The 20,303-nt window shown below is 35.5% G+C and overlaps 1 protein-coding gene across 1 annotated transcript; it reads right to left on the minus strand.

Annotated features, from left to right (window-relative positions):
* Nucleotides 1-956: 956 nt before the first annotated feature.
* Nucleotides 957-6,534, minus strand: LOC112158161 (adhesion G-protein coupled receptor F2-like). Its single transcript, XM_036210660.1, has 7 exons — nucleotides 6,320-6,534; nucleotides 6,164-6,222; nucleotides 5,898-6,019; nucleotides 5,546-5,764; nucleotides 2,861-3,039; nucleotides 2,581-2,748; nucleotides 957-2,486 (listed from the first exon to the last, which is right to left on the minus strand). The coding sequence occupies exons 1-7, from the start codon at nucleotides 6,467-6,469 to the stop codon at nucleotides 957-959; spliced, it is 2,427 nt and encodes an 808-aa protein (XP_036066553.1). The 5' UTR covers nucleotides 6,470-6,534.
* Between the last annotated feature and the right edge of the window lie 13,769 nt (nucleotides 6,535-20,303).

Consider the following 20,303-nt stretch of genomic DNA (forward strand, 5'->3'; position numbering starts at 1 on the left):
TGTGTCTACAGCTATGTAACCCATCGTACAAGTAAAGTCTCTCAAAATGCAATGCATTTTAAAATAAGAGAAACTTCCGATCCCTTAAGGGGATTTTGTTCTTTGTTCAAAACTAAAGGTAGACATCCACTCTCTGGTTTAACAACTATTTTTTATTGTATTTCCAGACCTGGTGCCACTTTTTTGTATACTTGTTGTTATTGTAGAATATTCTTTCGAAATGCATTTCAATTTGAATGCAATCCCAAAACCACAACATTTTCATGACTCTGTTTAAACTTTTTGCTCTCAAACAAAAATATTACAAAACATTTTCTGTCACTTCTGCTCAGAAAAGACCCCAAAACACATGTCTGGTAAAAAAAAAAAACTAAGGAATAATATGTGAGATAATCTTAATAATATAGTTGACAAAACTCTGCTTACCTCTCTCAGTGTTCTGGTTTGTCATATCATCAAGTGGATTATCAGAATTTGTATTGGTGGTCTAAAAAAATTGAACACAATTTAAGAAAAGAAAAAAAAAAAGATAATATTTGACAAATAGACACTATTTGGAAATTTGTTTTCACCCTTGTTGTAGTAGAGATGGTGGGTGATATCTTTATTATTGACAGCACCTGAAAATAAATCTATTAGTAAATTTCTGTAAAAAGTCCTGGAAATGACGAACTTAATGCAAGCATTATACAAAACTGAAACATTTGAAAGGATGTTAGTGGTGCCAACACTTCAAAAAATAAATTGAATTATATTGTAGTGGTAGGATGACTTTTTAAATAGGGACATTTTTTATGTGAAATATTCACAAAAAGGTGTTGTCGCTGCTTGAATTGTATTTAACACAATTTATTGCTAAATTGCATAAGAGTGAAATAAAAATAAGATATAATAGATACAAACTCCAAAATCATCACAGTAATGACACAAGATTTCTATAGATACAATATAACATTTTAAGAATACATTTTATGTTTAGGCATATGTACCTTTTTGTCCAACAGTGTCCCAAATACCAAAATGAAGAAACCCTTCAAAGGTACAGAAAAGCATAATTTAGTAAACAAGAAAGCCAAAAGAAAATGTGCTGCAAGTGTGAAGAAAAAAATTGTAACAAGTCTCAAATGTACCTGTAAAGAATTGAAGAATGCAAATGCAATATGAAGTCCTTTATTATTCGGGTCAAGCATGGTTCCTACTCCCAAGCCCCAAGTTAATCCAAAAAGTGGTGTGAGCACAGCAACACTCTTGGCAATGACCAATAGGATGTGTTTCTCATCAGCTTGAGCAGCATTCACCCGCAACCTGCTTCTCAAAATTTGGAAGAGCACTGTAACCAGGATTACAAGGTTAATCAACACTATTGCCAACGCAGGAATCACAAATGCCAGCAGTGTTCGAGACTCCTTCCAGCGGAGCCAGCAGACATCTTTTTCTTGAATGTAATTCTTAGAAGGGACGGTTACACCTATAGTTATCGCTGCAATGATGAGAGGAGCACCGTATCCGAGAGTGAAGCCAATGCCCACCATAGTCCTGTCGGACAAACCCTGACTTAAGACCAAAATGGTGCGACTGAACAACAACAGAGCTGCAGCCAACATCCAAAAGAACATGGCGAGGTAGAAGAAGTGGATGAAGAAGGTCACTGCCAGGCAGGCAGATTGAGATTCTAATTTCCCTGCTCCGATAATAAACCAAATATCTGCAATCAGTAGAGACAAAGCAATATTTATAGAAGAAACATGCCTCAGGAAGGATGTGCTGTGATTCCTTATTTCGCCCCAAACTATGGCTTCAATGATCAGACAAATAATCAGAGAGATCATGGATATGGCAAGTCCACAATATGTGATGTATGTCAGCGCGGGAATATTAGGAGCAGAAGGTGACATGAGGATGGAGAACGAGGTGAGATGGTTGCAGTTGCAGCTGACCGTGCCTGTCTTCTGGTTTACAAAGAGGCATCCCTCATCGTCCCATCCTCCAAGACCATCAAAGAGGCGGAAATTCCAAAACACGCACTTTGGATTCCCAAGAGTATCATTGGAAGTGTTGAAGGTTATGGAAATATTGTTGACTAATTCACTAGACTGAATGAGCACAATCTTGCCATTGAGGACATCAGTAGAGGAATTATCTTTGCTTCTTGGAAGGAGCACAGTATCCATGGAAGAAAATGTTATTACAGTTAGAGACTTCTTTCCTCCTTCATGTTTTGGGATGTCCACTATGACAGATGAGTTAAAGTTGCCATTGAAAGTGTCTGTAAAAGTAGTTTTGTTGAGCAGTATCAAGGGAGTGGTGATGGTTAAAGAGTCTTCTTGAAGGGCTTTGGTTATTGTCTCAAGAGACTCCAGCAACAAGGAACTGCTCTTTTTAGGTTCTTTGCTGGTTTCATTTAAGCTGACGTTGTTATTGTTTATTGTATTCCAAGACAAGCTTGCATCTTTTCTGGTGAGAACATCTGCGGTTAACAGGACATCCTAACAGGAAAAAAGAAAAAAAAAAAAACAGTTCAGAGATAACACTTTCGCAAGAATGGACATAATCTGCAAATATCACCTCATTGATACATACTTTCATGGAAGTTTCATTAACAGACACATTAGCTGATGTTGCTACATTTTCCAGTATATTAACAATTTTGACAATGGTGGCAGGAGACTGAGTCACTTTGCTTGAAGAGCTGACGGTGACCTCACCAAGTTTTTTCACAAATGTTGGCAGAAGAGTGCTGGTCAGTTCCTAAAAAATGTTTTAAAAAATGAGGGGGGGTGGGGTTAATACTGTACTATCATTGGGATGATGTATAGTTGGGGTATTTATTTCTGCTTTTCGTGATCAAGTTGCAAATGACCTCAGACTGAAGAAACAGTTCTTGAACTTCTTTAAGAACGCAGTTGTCTTGTATATTCCCGTATAAGCCACTAGCCAAACACTCTGCAGTTATTTCTCCAATTTTCCCTTCTCCACAATCTGCTTTTGCAATAAATCCTGGATATCCATCGCCAAATATGTCACTCTTGCATTTTAAAGCTACAGAAAGAAAATAAAGGTATTTATTGGTTGACTTGATGCAAAATATATTTAAGTGATACATTATTATTCAATCCATACACACCATTTTCCGTAAATTCCACTTTTATGTATTTCTGAAATGTCGGATTAGTTTGGGATTGACATGTGAATATTTTAATGTCACCATTTGGACAGCTTCCAGGCACTGAATATGTCAAAGTTGTACTTGAACCTGTTTTAAGCACAGCATACAAATACAGGAAAACTGTTAAAAATGTAAAAAACGCAAAATTGTTCAAATTAGCCTAAATAGGTAGTTTATGATAGCTAAAAACAACAAAGATGTGAAAACAAATTTTCTATGAATTCTAAAATTGTATTTTGTTTTTTAGTTACCTGCTGTAGATCCGGGGTCAACAAACATCACAGTGTATGGACTTTGGACAGTACACTGGAATGTTAGAGTTTTTATATTCCCACATCTTACTAATGTCTGTGCTGGAGTCATTATCACACTGATCAGAGGGGTCTCTTTAACTGTGAATGTTCCTCTCTGACGGAAAATCTTGTTTCCATTTTTCAGCCTACATTCAGAGGTCACTGAAAATGAAAGGAGAGTCAGTATCAGCCAGTGACAGCAACACAGTGTCAAGTTTTTGGTCCAAATTTGAAGAGGCCACACCATGAAAATTCTATTCTTTGAGGTTTAAAGTGCATTACACTGTTCATTTTTCAATAGAAAGAACACCAAAGCGGTATTTTGATCCGTTCATGCATCATGCTGACGTCAGCACGATGTGAACCGCCCCCTCTAGAAAGAGTCTGCTCTGCCAGCACTGTCCCCAGTCTAACACCAAGACCCAATTTCTCCACGGAGCTAGAGGTGATCAGCAAAAACTTTAATCTTAGACGCACAGTACCATATATCTTCCAATTGTGTCCTGTCTTCAATAATTTCCAGCTCAGATAGGTGTTCCTTGCTTTAGCTATGAGGCTCCTTTAAGACTCCACCCCCCACCTGCTGGTCAGGCACAGTCGAGCAGACACCGATTCTATTTGTGTTGTGAACCAGTGTAGCGATGGCCAAGGCTACTAAAGGCAGATATATGGTATGTGGATCCATCTTTAAAAACATCTTGCTAATTTTTGTGTGAGAAACAAAGAAAGAAAAGCTCTAGGATGAAGTCATGTAATGGGCGAAGCCTCAGGAATTGAGTCCTTTTACTTCTGAGTAGAAAAACACTCACGAAAATAAAATATTTTATAATAATTAAATTATTTTTTAGTGTTCCAAATGTAATATATGACCATATATATACATATATAGTTCACTCTGAAAGACTTGAGAAAATCATGATATGGCCCCTTTAAGACAAAGTCCGAGTGTGACAGTGTCTTCTGTCATCCTCAGTTTTATTTATTTATTTATTTGGATGAAGCAAATCTATTTTTTGTAAAGTGTGTGATACTTATGTTAACCAACAGTTCAAGTAAACTCCTAAAGTAATATTTTATTTCCAGTAACTCTTCAAATGTATGAGCAGTTCCACTAGCCGTTACCTGAGGGCTTCCAGACACCAAAAACTGCTGCACCATTGGCCCAGTTAAGTTTAGGAGCTTTAGCCATGGCACAGGTGTACATGCAATAACGCATGCATGAACTGTATGTGTATTGCAGTCTAAAAAGTAAAAGTAAGGCGTTCTCTCAACAATATGTTCTATACATTAGGTCTACACAGTCCCAGTCGGTAGGGACCTAGACTATCTAACAGGAGTCACCAAAAGTCAATTTGACAACTAAAAAACAAACCTTAATGTCCAAGTTTAAACACACTTATCTATTTAAATGTAGTTCCTAACCTTTGACTTGTAACTTAGTAAAATAAAATATAACAAGATAGTCTTTCAAAATTTCACAGCCAGTATCTACCCGTACGATCAGTTGAGTTAAAGCATTATGGAAAAAAAAAAGATGAGAAGGTTTGCTCAAGAAGGTGACAATTGTGACCACAATATGATTTAGTAGAAATTATTCTGAGCATATGTATGCAAAGTTTTTTTTTTATCTTGTGGGGTAGAGCCACCATCTGCTGTTACTGGATAATGACTTAGCTTTCATGAAAATGGTCTGGTTTTTGAATTAGCTTTATCTAGACTCATATTCTCATTCTTTTTGAAATGTGGCATTTTATACCACATTTTCTTAGACATATGAGTTTTTGTTACAGGTTTTCATCTTCCTTGAGGCCATTGTTTTTAACCATTAACCATTTTAACCATTTTCTGCCAATATTATGTTTGTTTTATTGCTACACAAGCGACATGCTACATAAAGAAACGAATCAACCGTGCCTTATACCTGAAAGACCTGTTGCATGAGTAATGTCTGACAATTCTTTTTATAAATGTTTTGCTTGTCTGTAAACTTTGTATTTTTGCGTTTTCTAAACACAAAATCCTCCAAATGATTTCCCATATATGCACAGAAACACACTTGTTGGGAAAATGTTGGTTGCAGTTTTACCTTCAGCAGCTTTATTAAATGATGCAGTTAGGTAGGAGAATTCACCCTTTGTAGAAATGGTATACTGTGCAGTGTTACTTATGAGGGCTCCATCTAGTTTCCAGTCAGCTTTCAAGTCAGAACCAAATTTAAGATCAGGTGGTGGAGGGCCACATGTTATTGTCACCCTCCTTCCAGGAAACAAATCTCCAACAGAAGTGCCCTGTAACTGCTGGTTACCTTTAAAGAAATTAGACAAAAATGAGAAAATAAATAAACCAACACAACAGATCTTCTAAATGCAATGCCGTTTTGTATTTTTAGTATAAAAACATAAGAAAAATGTAACAATTATTTTGAGATAAATGCTTACTGTCAAAAATGATGGGGTATTTTGAGGACATATCAATGTTTACGTCAGTTTCTATATTTGGAAGTTTCAAATCATCCATCACATAAGAACCTATCCAATACTCCACGATCGTGCTTCCAGCTCTGAAATACATAATAATATATAAATGTTTTACTTAATGTTGAATTTTTTTATAACTGCCTTTTTGAGTATTTCTTTATTTAAGTCATGGTTAAGGTTTGTGATGCAACAACTACCATGTGCAGAAAAACAAAACATTTACTTACGTGAATATGAGTTCTCGTACAAAACAATCATTGAAGTGCTTCCTACAGTTTGAGATAATCTGATAAAAACAAGAATACCAGGAATAAAGTAAAGTTACTCTCTTTAACCTAAGATCCAACTGAATGTAAAAAAACATTTGACGCAAACAGACTTACAGTGTTATAGACATCTTTGTATACATCATTGGAATAATCATTGAATGAGTCTTGATATTCGATGTCCATCGTAAAATTTAGGCCCCTTACTTCATAGAACATAAATGTAACCTTAGCTGTAGTGTCTGGGATTGGGGCTGTTGTAGACATATTTGCTGTTGTGACTGTTGCGTTAGTGGTTTGCGTTGTTGTCACAACAAAAGGGAGGTCTCCGGTCGGCCCTGGCACTTCCAGCGCTAAAAAAAAATAAACATATGTGATTTCTAGGACAGGTGTAGAAAGATTCAGATCATCCATCCATCCATCCATCCATTTTCTTGACCGCTTCTTCCCTTTCGGGGTCGCGGGGTGCCGGAGCCTATCCCGGCTACTGAAGGGCGAAGGCGGGGTACACCCTGGACAGGTCGCCAGTCTGTTGCAGGGCCTCAATCACACACACATCCACTCTCACATTCACACCTAGGGGCAATTTAGAGTCACCAATCAACCTATGAAGCATGTTTTTTTTTTTGGACGGTGGGAGGAAGCCGGAGTCCCCGGTGAAAACAACGGTCAAAATTAAAATTTTACAAATAAAATTTCACAACATTTTAAAAAGCATCTTGAGCAAAAATCATGGCTAATTTTGAGGTATAGCTTAGGTGACATTAAAGATAAGTTTTATTTTTTTAACCAAAGCATTTGTTTCCCTTTACTGAGTTAATATACCATCTGGTTTATATTTTAATTGATAATTTTATGGCCTTGTTTTAAATTTAGTTGCTTAGTGTAACTGAAAGTTTTGGGGGAGCAAGGATCAATTTTTGGTCAGAGAATTTTACATTTTTTTATTTGGGGTAAACTTCCCACAAGAGGTTTTGTCACTCTTCTTTTTTAGGTTAAAATCAGCCAATGGAACGACAGCCAAGTCAACTGATTGAAAGGGTAACCAGACCCTAAATCAACTTTTTTTGGTTGTTGACCTCTACAAATGGGGCTTTAAAAGTGATGTCTGTTGATCATTTCCAATTTTTTGATAAATTAAAATAAACGTGTTTAATTCTTGAAAATATAGTCAACAACCATCTGTGTGCTGCCATCTACTGGTTAAAACCAGGTATTACAGTTGAATGTTGTTGGTCAAACCATTTAAGTTTTATAAGTCCCACGTCATGATCTGCAACTCCACTAGTGATAATAGTCCTGTTCCCCAGCCCCACCCCTCTGACTGGATCTTCAAATTTCAGCTGTGGGTGGAGTCAGCTCCAACTTCCCTGTTTGGTTACCCTTTAATAAAAAACATCTTATTTCTTAACAAAAGTGTGGTAATCCCCATGGATATTTTTTACAATTTAGTTAATCTGTATTTATTTATTTATTTCCTTTATTTTACGTTTAGATGAGGGTGCAGTTTAAACTTCCTCAAAGGATTGTATCAGCCAAATGTAGACTAATAAAATGTATTTGTATAGCTGACTATAGATTACATTTTAAAATGGAAGTTTCTCTTTTCATTGTCCTTGAAAGATTTTTTAAAAGTACACACCAAAGCAAAACAATCTTACTGGTTTCAATTATTGACAGACGGAAGGTTTTGGGTTCTCCTGCAGGATTACTGGATCTGTTTTGTGACACCTGATTAAAAAAACCAACAAACACCATGTTACATTTATTGCCTGATCTTGTACTTAAGTCTTACCAAGAGTTTATTTATGTTCTCACCTCAGAGAAAGGAATCAAAGAACCATTTTGCTGACAGCAGGACGGTGACAAAAATGTCACAACAAGCCAAATCACCTTCAGGTTAACCATCCTACAGAATGAGGATAAAATAGTTACATAAAATGCTATAAGCTTCACATCAAAAGCAGAAAATAAAAAAAATATAGTGTTTAATAGTCTCATTTAGTAGTATGCCTTAAAAGCTACAAGAAAATGGTAATTGAGGTCATCAACCAGGAAGTCCTCTGATGATTTTATCAAGCAGGAAGTCTTAGCGAATAACATTCCAATTGACCAAAGATAAAGGTTTTTTTTGTTCTATTATCGGTTTAAAGATCTTCAAAAAACTCGGTTGGATTTCAAATCAAAATGTTTTGGGGTTTCCTGCATTCCTCACTCTAAAAGTGCTCTCAACTAATGCCAGATACATAACTTAAGCATCCGATCAGCTTGGTTTCTTGTGCAGCTTCTTTAATGTGTCAAATCAAAGGTTAAAGAGACATAATTCAATAAATACAACTCTGACAATAATTTACATAAAATCACAAAACAATTTTAAGAACTCAGATCAATTATATAAGTATTAAATGGTTATTTAATCAAATAGAGGCAAACTTAAAACATACAAATACAATTTCAAATTAAACATATGGAAAATAAAGGCAACAGTTTACATATGCAAACAAAAAAAATTAGAAGTTAATTACAATTTATTCTGTATTCATAAAGAACGCATAATTTATAGAAAACAAATATTGCCTTGCACTTTTCCTTTTCCAACAGCAGTAAAAGTAATAATTTTGTTACTTAATTATCTTCAAAAATACAGAGGTTTAAAACATATAGACCTCTTTGCTGACGTTTTAGAGGTCCCAATTTCAAACCTATAAATGTGGTCCCTCATTAGTCACAAAAGTTACCTTTTAAAAAAATCTACAATAGATGAAATTAGCAAATTGAGGATATTTTATAGATATTTTAAGGCTGTAAAACCCCCCACCACACACTTCACACACACTTCTCAGAGACAAACATTTTCACACTTTGCTTTATTGTTTGAACTTTCAAAGTTTAAACCTTCTTTGAAAATAAAAGACCAGTATTATACAGTGAAAACAAAGATATAAGATTAAAGTAAATTTGGCAAGCCGAACACATTCTCTGAATATAAGGGGCTACAGCCAATCAGGACGCAGAATACACTGTAAAATCTGAAAAAAATGATGCAAAATTGCACCCAAAAGATGCCAAATGACAAGACTGCAAAAGGTGAACTGCGTTATAAAGTAAAGAGACCAGTGTTTAATTTTGTTTAGATTTCCAACTGTCACACAATCTGCAGGTTTCCAGCTAGTTTTGATGTGGTTGGTTACTAATTTACACACTTATTAGGAAGAATTAAATATTTTTTCCAGGCTTTACTGCTTTATAGCTAATTTTGACTTTTCTTTCAAAATATTCCAGCTACGAGGTGAAGGCAGGGCACAACCTGGACAATTTGTCGGTACATTGCAGAAGCATACGCACTGACAATAACCATAATTTGACGCCTAGTGTTAAGGGGCAATGCTTTTTAGAGTCCTCAATCCAGCTTTAAAACAGGTTTCTGGACTCTGGGATAAAGCCAAACAGCCTGCAGAAAACCTGCTTATCCACAGGAAGAATCCACAACTTCCACACAAAAAAGACAGACAGTGCTGCCTACCACACCCACATGCTCTCCCCTGAAAACAGAATACTTTAATTCAACTATCTAATATTGGAAATTTAATTTCTGAACTGTAATTTTGATATTTACTTCCAAATTACAGCGTGCATTTCAACTAATAACTGTCCAGTTAAACAAGTATCATGGGAAAGATTGACAAAAAATCCCTTAAAACATAAATTATTTCCTTTGTCTCTTGAAAATAATGCTAATTTTATTACCTGAGATGTAATTTTTTCCTATATTAAAGCTAAATATACAACATCACATGTCTGAATGATCTTACCTCTCGCTGTCTTCTGGTATATGAACAGATTTTGTTTTCAGGAGGAACATTTAACTCTACTACCTTCTCACTCATTTACATTTCTAGGATTTAAACAACGTGAAGAACTTCCTGCTGAACTCGAACACCTTTTCATTTCTTAAATGATAAAATCACGACTGATTTACATGGATAATTTCCTTGATTGTCTAGTCACCTCCAGTAAAAGGAAATGATTTTAAGGGTTTCCTTGGTTGACATGTTTTTAGGTATCACTTACAGATGCCGTACAGTCAAATGTTATTTTTTCACTTTGAAGAACGAAAAACTTTTTTTATTTGCTTTCATGTATTGTGGAATGTACAGTACAAAATGCAGAAATCTTCATAATAATTGGAATCGTATTTTCATCTCATTATTTTTTTTGGGGGGATAATCAACAGTAAGCAAACAAGTTTTGTTTGACTCAACTTTTAACTCGGCAAATGAAAAAAAAAACACTTTTATACTGGTCTAGAATAAAATACAAATACTAATGTATCGGGGTTTAGTACGTATGATGTTTGGCTTCTTAGCAAACTACTGTAGAAAAGTATGATGTACGTGACGTGTATGTAATATAAAAAGTCATAAAGGGTTATGTATGTTTAGATTTTATGAGAACTCAAGACTGGCTGCCCCAAGGATGTTGGATTTTTCTTGAATGAAACTCTAAAATTGAAAAGTCCTTTTAACTTTAAACTGCATTTGGTCGATTGTTGTTTGTTTTAAATGTTTTATGATTGTGTGTTATAAATGGTTTAATACAAATACAATGCAGTATACAAATAGAACTCTTTTCATCTTATTTCAGAAAACTTTCTACAGCTGCGATGCCGGATTTGATCTTGTATACATTTCACATAACAAGAAGTCTATAGAAAGCTAACAGCGTTAACAGTAGGTTAATAGATTCTAGTGAAATTCATTTTTACAATAAATATTTGACTTAAAAGTAAAAAAAAAAACAAAGGCTGAAGTTTGACATGATGAAGCTGATCCATTTAGTAGAAAGAGACAATCAAAATCTATATCCTTTGTCAAAAGAGAGAAAAAAACAATAACACAACACAAAACAATAAATACAAGTAAACTGTCCAGTCAGACTACATCCTAGTTGTAAGTAAATATAGTTTTCTTATGAGCTGCGTTCTTAACATTCTTCACACGTGCTCTTTTTCCAGCTTCAGTTTGTGAAAGTCTTTCTCAGTTGGTCCATTTGCACATTTTATCAGGTGTTAAGACTGCTTGAATCACTGGATCCAGAGGAAGATCTATGGAAGATGTTTGTAAATCCTGGAACATAAAACATTAAATCTTAGAGAATTTTCACACCTCCAACAGTCAGTACATACCTTATAATCCTATTGTTAGTATTCTCATTGAACTTTTATTAATATTTATAAAGAGACGCTTGTGTGTGACATTTGCTGCTCTTACTTGCCAGAAATCACAAAACTCATGGAAGTCTTTCATGCTATACTTGTCAGGATAATTGTTCTTTTGTTGCAATTAGAAGTTCCTGAAAATCATATTAAGTTTTTGGAGTGGCTGTTTCAAAGTCCAACCGGTTCTCCTTGACATTTTGTTTGCAAAGTGATATGATGAAACCTCGTCCTCAGGTTCCTTGGGGCAAATGTAGCTGTTACTTACTGCATTCTGTATGTAATGGCCTGTTAGTCTCAAAAAGGTTGATGACATTTGGAGTTGGACCAGATAAAGATCGGTTTAAATTTACACTGTGTGCTAAGTAAACCAAAAGATGACAAGTCAAGGTCCACTTGTTTGGACTGGACCAAAGATTGGACGAGTCAATTCACACTTAGTCTCTGGACTCGCACAGGATTCCAATTATAGCTCTCTTTAATCAAACTAAACAGGATAGATGTAAATGTCATACTTTGGAAAAATCACATTTTGACCGGTACCAGTCTGAGGCCCAGGGGATTGGAAACCAGTAGTGTAGAGAACCTCTTGCACATCCAATAAAAATCAAACCCTAATAATTTTTTATTTTTCCATTTTTTTCCATGAGGACAACATTTTACTCCAATAAATGTGACTTTCATTACTCTGGCGTGAGCAAAGCAAAAAGTGACGTACCTCTGTGTGACCATAAAAATGCCAGCGCACTTGATGAATTGCTGACACTTGTGGTCTAAAATGATTAAAACAGGTTACAACAAAAAGCCAATAATCTTTCAAATGCTGAAAGATGAGTAGTACAAATTACATAATAGATATATAAATAAAACAGATACAATAAAAATATAATCTTACCCCTGTCTGACTTCTGAGGGTTTGTGATATGGATGCTAATTGAGATCGGACCTGAAAAGGTTATTTTTTAAAATTAGTCCAGTAATGTGAATTTGAGACGGATTGAATCAGCAAACAAAGACAACATAGGTAATTGTTCGAAGGAAACGGGCAATACAATCTGAAAATGTTCCTTTGTCAATCACAAATACAAGCTTCAGTTGACCTAATGAGAGCAGATAAAATGAGATGAAAATGGTAAGTGTGCAACTTTAACTTGCATATTTTGAGTCTATAAGTGAAGTGGAAAAAAATCACTTAAACTCTGATTAAAAAAAAATGTTTCAGGATGGAAATATGATGCATGTTATTGATTGTGTGACCAACTTCTCTACAAAAAGTCAATTTTGCATTTTTAGACATACACACCTTTCTGTCCAACAAGGTTCCAAACACCAAAATGAATAAACCCTTCAAAGAAACAAAGTTAAGTCAATTAAGTACCAGAACGTCCAGAAACTGAAAAATATCACTTTTATCAGCCAATGAATTTGTACCTGTAATGAATTGAAGAATGCAAACGCAGCATGAATTCCTACGTTCTTTGGGTCAGACACGGTTCCAAATCCCAGACCCCAGGTCAATCCAAGGAAAGGAGTGAGCACCGCCAAGCTCTTAGCGATAACAACTAGAATGTGTCTCTCACCATCTTGTGCAGTGTTTTTCCCTGCCTTGCTCTTCACAAGTTTTGAGATAACTGTTGCTAAGATTATGAGGTTAATCAGGACTATCAGCAGAGCAGGGATCACAAATGCCAGAAGAGCTTTGGATTTGTCCCAGTTGAGCCAGCAGACATTATTGTCTCGGATGTATTCTCCTGGTGGTGCAGTTACAGCTACTGTTACTGCTGCAATGACAAGAGAAGCGCCATATCCCAGCGAGAATCCTATAGCCAGCATGCCCGCTTTAGATGGCCCCACGCTTAACACATTTACTGTGCTGTTAATGAGCAGCAAGCCAAGTGCTAACATCCAAAAGAACAAAGCCAGGTAGAAAAAGTGAATGAAAAAGGTAACTACACTGCATGCGGACAGATTGTTTTGGTTCTGAGGATTAGAAATGGTCGCCCCAACAATAAACCAAATGTTTGCAAATAAGAGAGACAAGGCGATGTTTACGATGGAGACATGCCGCAAGTAAGACGTGGTGTTATTTATTGCTTTTTTCCAAATAATAGCTTCGATGATGAGACAGATGACAAGGGAAGCCATTGATATGCCAATCCCAGTGAATGTGATGTATTCCAGAGCAGGATCTTTAGGAACAAAAGGGGACATGAGAATGCAGAAGGAGGTGAGATGGTTGCAATTGCAGCTGACAGTCCCATTTTTCTGGTTCACTAAGATACATCCTTGATCGTCCCATCCACCAAGACCATTAAAGAGTGTGAAATTCCAGAAAACACATGCTGGATTGTCTAAAGTATTGTTGAGAACATCGTATGACAGGGAGATATTGTTGACTTTGTCACTGGACTGAATCAGGATGATTTTGCCATTGATGATGTTAGTTGATGAATTGACTTGGTCTCTTGGTGGTAGGACAATATTCATAGAGAAAAATGTTATGGCTGTTAATGACTTTCTTTTTTCATCAGAGTTTGGTATGTCCACCTCCACGGAGGAGTTAAAGTCTGCATTGAAAGAGTTTGTGAAAGTAGTTTTGTTGAAAACAATCAAATTTGTGGCGATGTTTAAATGCTCATCTTGAACTTGTGAGGTTATATTCTCAATAGACTCCAGTAGTGCAGAACTACTACTTTTTGCTTGAGACTTGGTTTCTTCTGCATTTTCAGGATCTTTGTTAAGTGTTGCCCATGATGTTCTGGCATCTTCGCTAGTGAGAACATCTATGGTCAAGAGGACATTCTAAAAAGAAATAGAAAATTAGTAATGACGCATCAAAAGAATGTGTTGCTGGAACCTTGTAAAGATCAGAACAATTGTTTCCTTACTGTCATTGAAGCTCCATCTATAGGCAGCTTAGTAGATCCTATGTTGTTTAGGATCTTCACAATTGCATTAATGGTAGCAGGAGAGTCAGTTACTTCTTTGGATAGGTTGACAGTGACATTACTGAGTTTCTTCAAGAACCCTGGCAAAGTACTTTCAGTCAGTTTCTAAAACATAAAAATAAAATTGTCTTAGATGTAATTCAATTATTCGTTTTCTTCTTTTTGAATTCTTCCAAGACCTGTCTTTGCAATGTTCTTTGTTTGTGTCTTTGTTGCTGCCGGCGACACGAAAAACACATATAATATATATGACATATCGTAACTCCTTGACTACGCATTCAAAGTGAGTCAAACTAATTCTGACATGGACAAAAACTTCTTTTAATATTGGCTCTGCACCAATATGCAAAACATTGTTAATTAAAGTACTGGTGAAAGGCAATTTTTCTCTGTGATAGCTAACATAGGTTGATTGTGTAAATACATTTACTGAGAATATCAACAATTTTGCCTGTGTGTTAACATTCAGTTTAACTCAAGAAACCTAAATCATTTTAGGATTTTTTTTCAATACATAATTATTTCTCTCCTATGTTTGCACATTTTACTTTTTGACTATTAAATCATTTCAGGGTGTATTCACACGGTTTCTTTTTTCTGCTTTTCAAGGTTTTTTTCTTGCAGTGCAAAAAAAAAAAACGTTGAAATATTAAATTAAAAAAAGGAAACAGTAATATAAAACACTGTAACACTGAGACATGATGATGCATCATTTTGTTCTATGCTAGAATCGCAGATATTTTGTTTTAATGATGTCTCAAGTGTCCTTGTCCACCTGGCTTACATCCAGAACTGTGCCAAATGGGACTTAGAATTGGTTCTGTTAGTAAAACAAGTAGAAAAAAACAGAGCTTCGGACGATTTAGCAGAAGATAAACTTCAGCCATGGAGAAAATTCAGGATCTACATGACAGAAGGTGCAAAAAGTTGCAGGAAAAGTTCCAAAACAGGCTTTGTGAACTTTACAATTCAACAATCCAAAGCAACAGGAATAAAAAAAAAAAACACTTCTGTGTTTTGGTGATGTAGACAAGTCATGACACGACTCAGAGCTACTGGACAACAAAAACACCATCACCCGTTGGAATCAGTGTCGCTGTAGGCTGCATCGAAGGATGGACAGCTGTAGAATTTTCTAAATGAAACTACCAATTGGTGTAATATGAATAGAGTAAGTTTTTCCTTCTTACAAAGAGACTCAAAACTTTAAGAAACCTAAATATATACCTCATGTCAACCTACTATACTTCTTTGGTAAAACGTCAAACAATGTTGCATAATTTTGGATGAAATTCTTTTTAATGCAGTTTATTCTTATGTTCTATGCTCTTGAACTAAGATTATTGCTGAGATTTCATAGTACATTATTTTAAAGTCTCAGTGTTAAAGATACTAGACTAAGGAGACTTTCACAAATAAAAATATGTACTTACTTCAGACTGGTCGAGCAAGTCTTTAACTTCTTTTAGGACACAGTTGTTTTGTACGTTTCCAAATTCACCATTAGCCAAACACTCTGCTGATATTTCTCCTAATTTGCCTTCCTCACAAGGACGTTTGACCACATAGCCTTCAGGAGCACTACCAAAAGTGGGATTATCTTTGCATACAAACTCTAAAAACAAAAGAGAGTTTTTCTTCAGTAAATACACTTTATTTAAAAAAATATCAGAACTGTAATAATAATTAAATGTTAAAGGAGTACCTACCCTCGTTGGTAAATTCTAAAGTTATTTTCTTTTCAAATACTGAATTAGGTTGGAGCTGGCAGACAAAAATCTCAGGACTTTTACCTGCACAGTCATCAGGAACCAAATATTCTGTAATGATTTTTGGACCTGAATTCAACCAAAGCATCAAAGTTGTTACTGAAAATCCAGATAAAACTTTATTTTTCTTTTGATTTAAAACAAAGAATTACATTAATCCTACTACTATTGATATATTTTGTGTCCTCACCTTGTTTATTTGAGTCCTTAAATGTGACATTGTAGTTGCCTTTGACCGAGCACTCCAGCTGCAGACTGCTGCCACATTTAACTATGGCTTTGATTGGCTTCACTGTGATCTCAGGAATCTCTAAAACTCTGAGACTTCCCGTCTGTTTAAAAGACTTTTTTCCTTCCTTCAGAATACATTCACAGCGCACTGAAAAAAAAAAAAAATGTTAAAAACAACTTGAGCTGTGTCAATTATAGTTTCCAAACTTTGCAACCAGTTTTGCCCTAGAAATAAAAACATACCAGCGATGACTTCTCAATAATACAACTTTGTTACTGCTTTTTAAAATTTGACCAAATTCTAACAATCATCAAATATTGTAATTATGAATCAGGATTTAACTGGACTAACATATTACATTAAATTTTTTTGTCTGCTTGACATGCTGCTTTTTTTTTACTTACCATTTCCAGTTAGAAAAATTGCTGACACAGACAATACTGATGATGTCCCATTCTTTGAGGAAATGTCATGTAGTTTATCTTCAGTTCTAAGTTCGTCATTAATCCTCCACTCTGCTGACCAACCAGAGCTAAAACCTACTTCTGCTGGCAGGGGACCGCAGGACAATGTCACACTTCCACCAAAATAAACGTCTTTGTCAGGGATTTGTATTGGGTCTGCACCTTATACAACAGATACAACAAAGGATTCATTACAAAATTATTGTTTTTTTTAAGAACGGTGAAGATTTTGTGATTAAGGTATACAGAAATGCTTACTTCTGAATAACATAGGATACTTGGATGACAGATCTCTAAATATTGCTCTTTTCATGTCGTCAAGTTGTTTGGTCTCAATTGATCGAGCACTGACTGTATAAGAGGCGATGGTGCTTCCAGAGCTGAAATACAACATATTTATTATTTGTACAAACTCACAAAAAACATGTATTGTTTGCCTCTTCATTTATGAGATACAGTAAAGGTAAAAAGGCCTATTACAAGACAGGGTTTTTAAGCATTTATTAGTAAACATTTTGTAGAAATGTTCATAAAGTGTATATTGAGGGGTTTCACAACCTTAAAACATCTATCATTCCACTTTCCAGATTTCATTTATCACAGGTTATTTTTAGAATGTAACACGGTGACACTGAAAACTCAAATAAAAAAACTGTGTCAACATTTAAAAAAAACCTTTCATTTATGTATTGACTTTTTTGAAAAAAAAATCAGATTTCATCATTTTTCTTCATTTTGTTTACTTATTTTAATTTAGGTATGATTTGGGAAAAGTTTCAAAGAGAAAACACTTAATTTGTTTTATATGCACTCATGCTTAGTTATCTTGAATACCCAAATATCACAGAAACTGAAGTAAGAGCTGATGTTGCCTTTACAGCAATTAGTTGTAATAAAGAGGGTAAACATGCTTACTCACCTGAAGGAGAGATTCCTTACAGAACATCCTGTGATGTGCTGTTCACACCTGCTTTGAATCTGTTGCACGACAACACAAACATGAGTGATTAGAATTCCTCATTATCTCTGGTACCTAATGTAGTAACACAACAAAACAGGAATGAGATGCAAACTTACAGCAAAGTAGACATCTTTGTATACATCACTGTCATTTTCATTATATGACATTTGATATTCCATATCCATGGTAATGTTTAATTGCTTCTCCTTAAGTGAAATTGTTGTTGCTTGAGTTGTAGTTGTTGGAGCTGTGGTTGTTTTTTGAGTTTTAGTTGCTGCATGAGTTGTGGTTGTTGCTTGAGGTGTAGTTGCTACTTGATTTGTAGTTGTTTTTTGAGTTGTAATCACAGTTTGAGTTGCATTTGCTGCATGATTTGTAGTTGTTCTTTGAGTTGCAATTGCTGTTTGACTTGTAGTAGCTGCTTGAGTTGAAGTTGTTGCTGTTCTTGTCTTTACTGCAGTAATTGTTGTCATTGTTGGTGTTGTCTTTACAGTTTTGGTGGTTACCACTGACGGCAAAGTTGTGGATTTCGTTGTCCCTGCAATGAGGGTAGTTGCCATGGGTGATAAATTAGTTGTCTTGGCCTCAGGTGTTGGAGATGTTGAGATTGCTGGGGTTGGGATTTATTTCATTATTAATATTGTTTATATGAGAACACAAAGCTCTGATTATAAAATATATTAGAAAATAACATTTTATCTTTATGCAAACAACTTTTGTTGGGAAAAGTCTTTGCTCCATGTCCATATATCTATAGTCATCAAAGACTCCACATGTAGACTCAAAAACGTCCAGTGGAGCTGAAATGCAACAATTCTTCAAAACTGAATTGGCCAATTAGAGAGCAACATTTGCTGCTTGAGTTGTAATGTCTATGTAAGTTTTTTACAAATTTTCCAATAATAAGTAACACTATAAATATAACACATATTAAGTATATTTCTATTTAAATTAGATGAACTGTAGAAGTCATGTTTGAGAAACCTGGAAGCAAGTAAGATATCCAGACAGGAGCAAACTCTGTTCACCAATGTACACATTTTTTAAAAAGGTAAAAAACTGCATACCTAAAGTCGGCTTTGAACATGAAGGTGTATCTGGGGAGCAAGATGAAGGAATGGACCATAAACATTAGTCAAGTTTAATTTGTGTCAAATGTTTAATGAAGATTTTTTACTGATTTGTATTGAAACTATCCAACAACCATACTTACTCGTGATTGGCTGACAAAACTCTCCTTCAGGAAGTCCGTTTATACACCCACAGGTCTGTTCGCTCTTATTACTACAAGCACCAAAGAGACTGCACTTGTCACAGGACCAAGCGAACTGATCCTCACACTGGCACTGCACCCCCCCATTTGCGTTTGAATAGCAAGCTTTGAAAACAAATCATTAAAAAATACAGTAGAATCCTTCATTATCATGTTTTGTGTAATAGGGTGTCAGAGAAGTCGTATTTACCTGTTGTAAAGTTGACGTCCACAAACACTATAGATGATGCTTTGCTTTCTGATGCGAGGTTTTTCAGAGAAGATAGAAAGCTTCTGAATTCATCAAATAAGTTTGGTGAAGCACTGGAGACTGGGATCTGCAGTTCTACCACTACATCTGTGTAAACGGGATCTGTCAAAGGACACCAGATACACCCATATTACTACTACTATGGTACTTATGAATTTATAACCCAGCAAGTATTAATAACGAAGATCTAGTGATCCCGCATAATCTCTGCATGTCTATATTCACAGAGGAGTCTATGACTTTTATTATTTGCAGATTTTCTCACCTGCAGATAGCCCACATCCACAACTTAAGGGCAGTAATAAAAAGCCCTAAGTAACACACCTTCTTTGACATACCGTAACCCTTTGGCCGTTCATGAATTAAGTGATTCTGACATAAAGAAAAGCATCTTTTCATATTGACTGTACACTAATTACAAATGTTAAGTGTTGAAGTGGCTTGATAACTCAGATGGCTGATTGCAGGGCACACAGGGAATCAGGGTTTGCTTACCAGGGTGTGAAATGAGCTTCATTCAGTGTTGGTTCTTGAGCAAGACCCTTTGCACTACTACCCATGTAGCTAAAAGGGAGCCCAAACTTGGGTCTCCTTGTGCTTTTCCTACTTTGCTGTGGGAAAAGCTCAAAGGTGAACGACAACTAACGTAAAGTATTGCATATCTGCACAAAGCTTATTTACTCCTACTTTAGAATCTGCTGGAATTATTGTAATTGAGTAAATAGTTGAAAAGTTACAATGATTTAAGAATGTCAAATGTTAAATGGTCTATTAGCACTTCTTGAATCTTACCCGTTTCTGTAAGTAAAACTGGACTTTTTGATGTTGAAGTTGTTGTAGTTGTTTTTGACGTAACTGTAATATAAAAAGCTAGAAAGAATGATTATTAAATAGTTTGTAGGTAAACAATCACCAGACCTGAAACCATACCAGTTGTTCCTGAGGCAGATGTTATGCTTGGCATGATGGTGGTTGTCTCATCCGACATC

The sequence above is a fragment of the Oryzias melastigma genome, linkage group LG24, assembly GCF_002922805.2.
Source record: "Oryzias melastigma strain HK-1 linkage group LG24, ASM292280v2, whole genome shotgun sequence".
Taxonomy (NCBI): domain Eukaryota; kingdom Metazoa; phylum Chordata; class Actinopteri; order Beloniformes; family Adrianichthyidae; genus Oryzias; species Oryzias melastigma.

Excerpts from the sequence above, each read along its gene's own strand:
- LOC112158161 (XM_036210660.1), bottom strand. The coding sequence starts at position 6,469 with ATGTCTACAACAGCCCCAATCCCAGACACTACAGCTAAGGTTACATTT. Across the intron at positions 5,765-5,897 it reads ATACCCCATCATTTTTGACA|GTAACCAGCAGTTACAGGGC; the intron begins GTAAGCATTTAT and ends ATTTCTTTAAAG. Across the intron at positions 3,040-5,545 it reads ATTTAATAAAGCTGCTGAAG|CTTTAAAATGCAAGAGTGAC; the intron begins GTAAAACTGCAA and ends TTCTTTCTGTAG.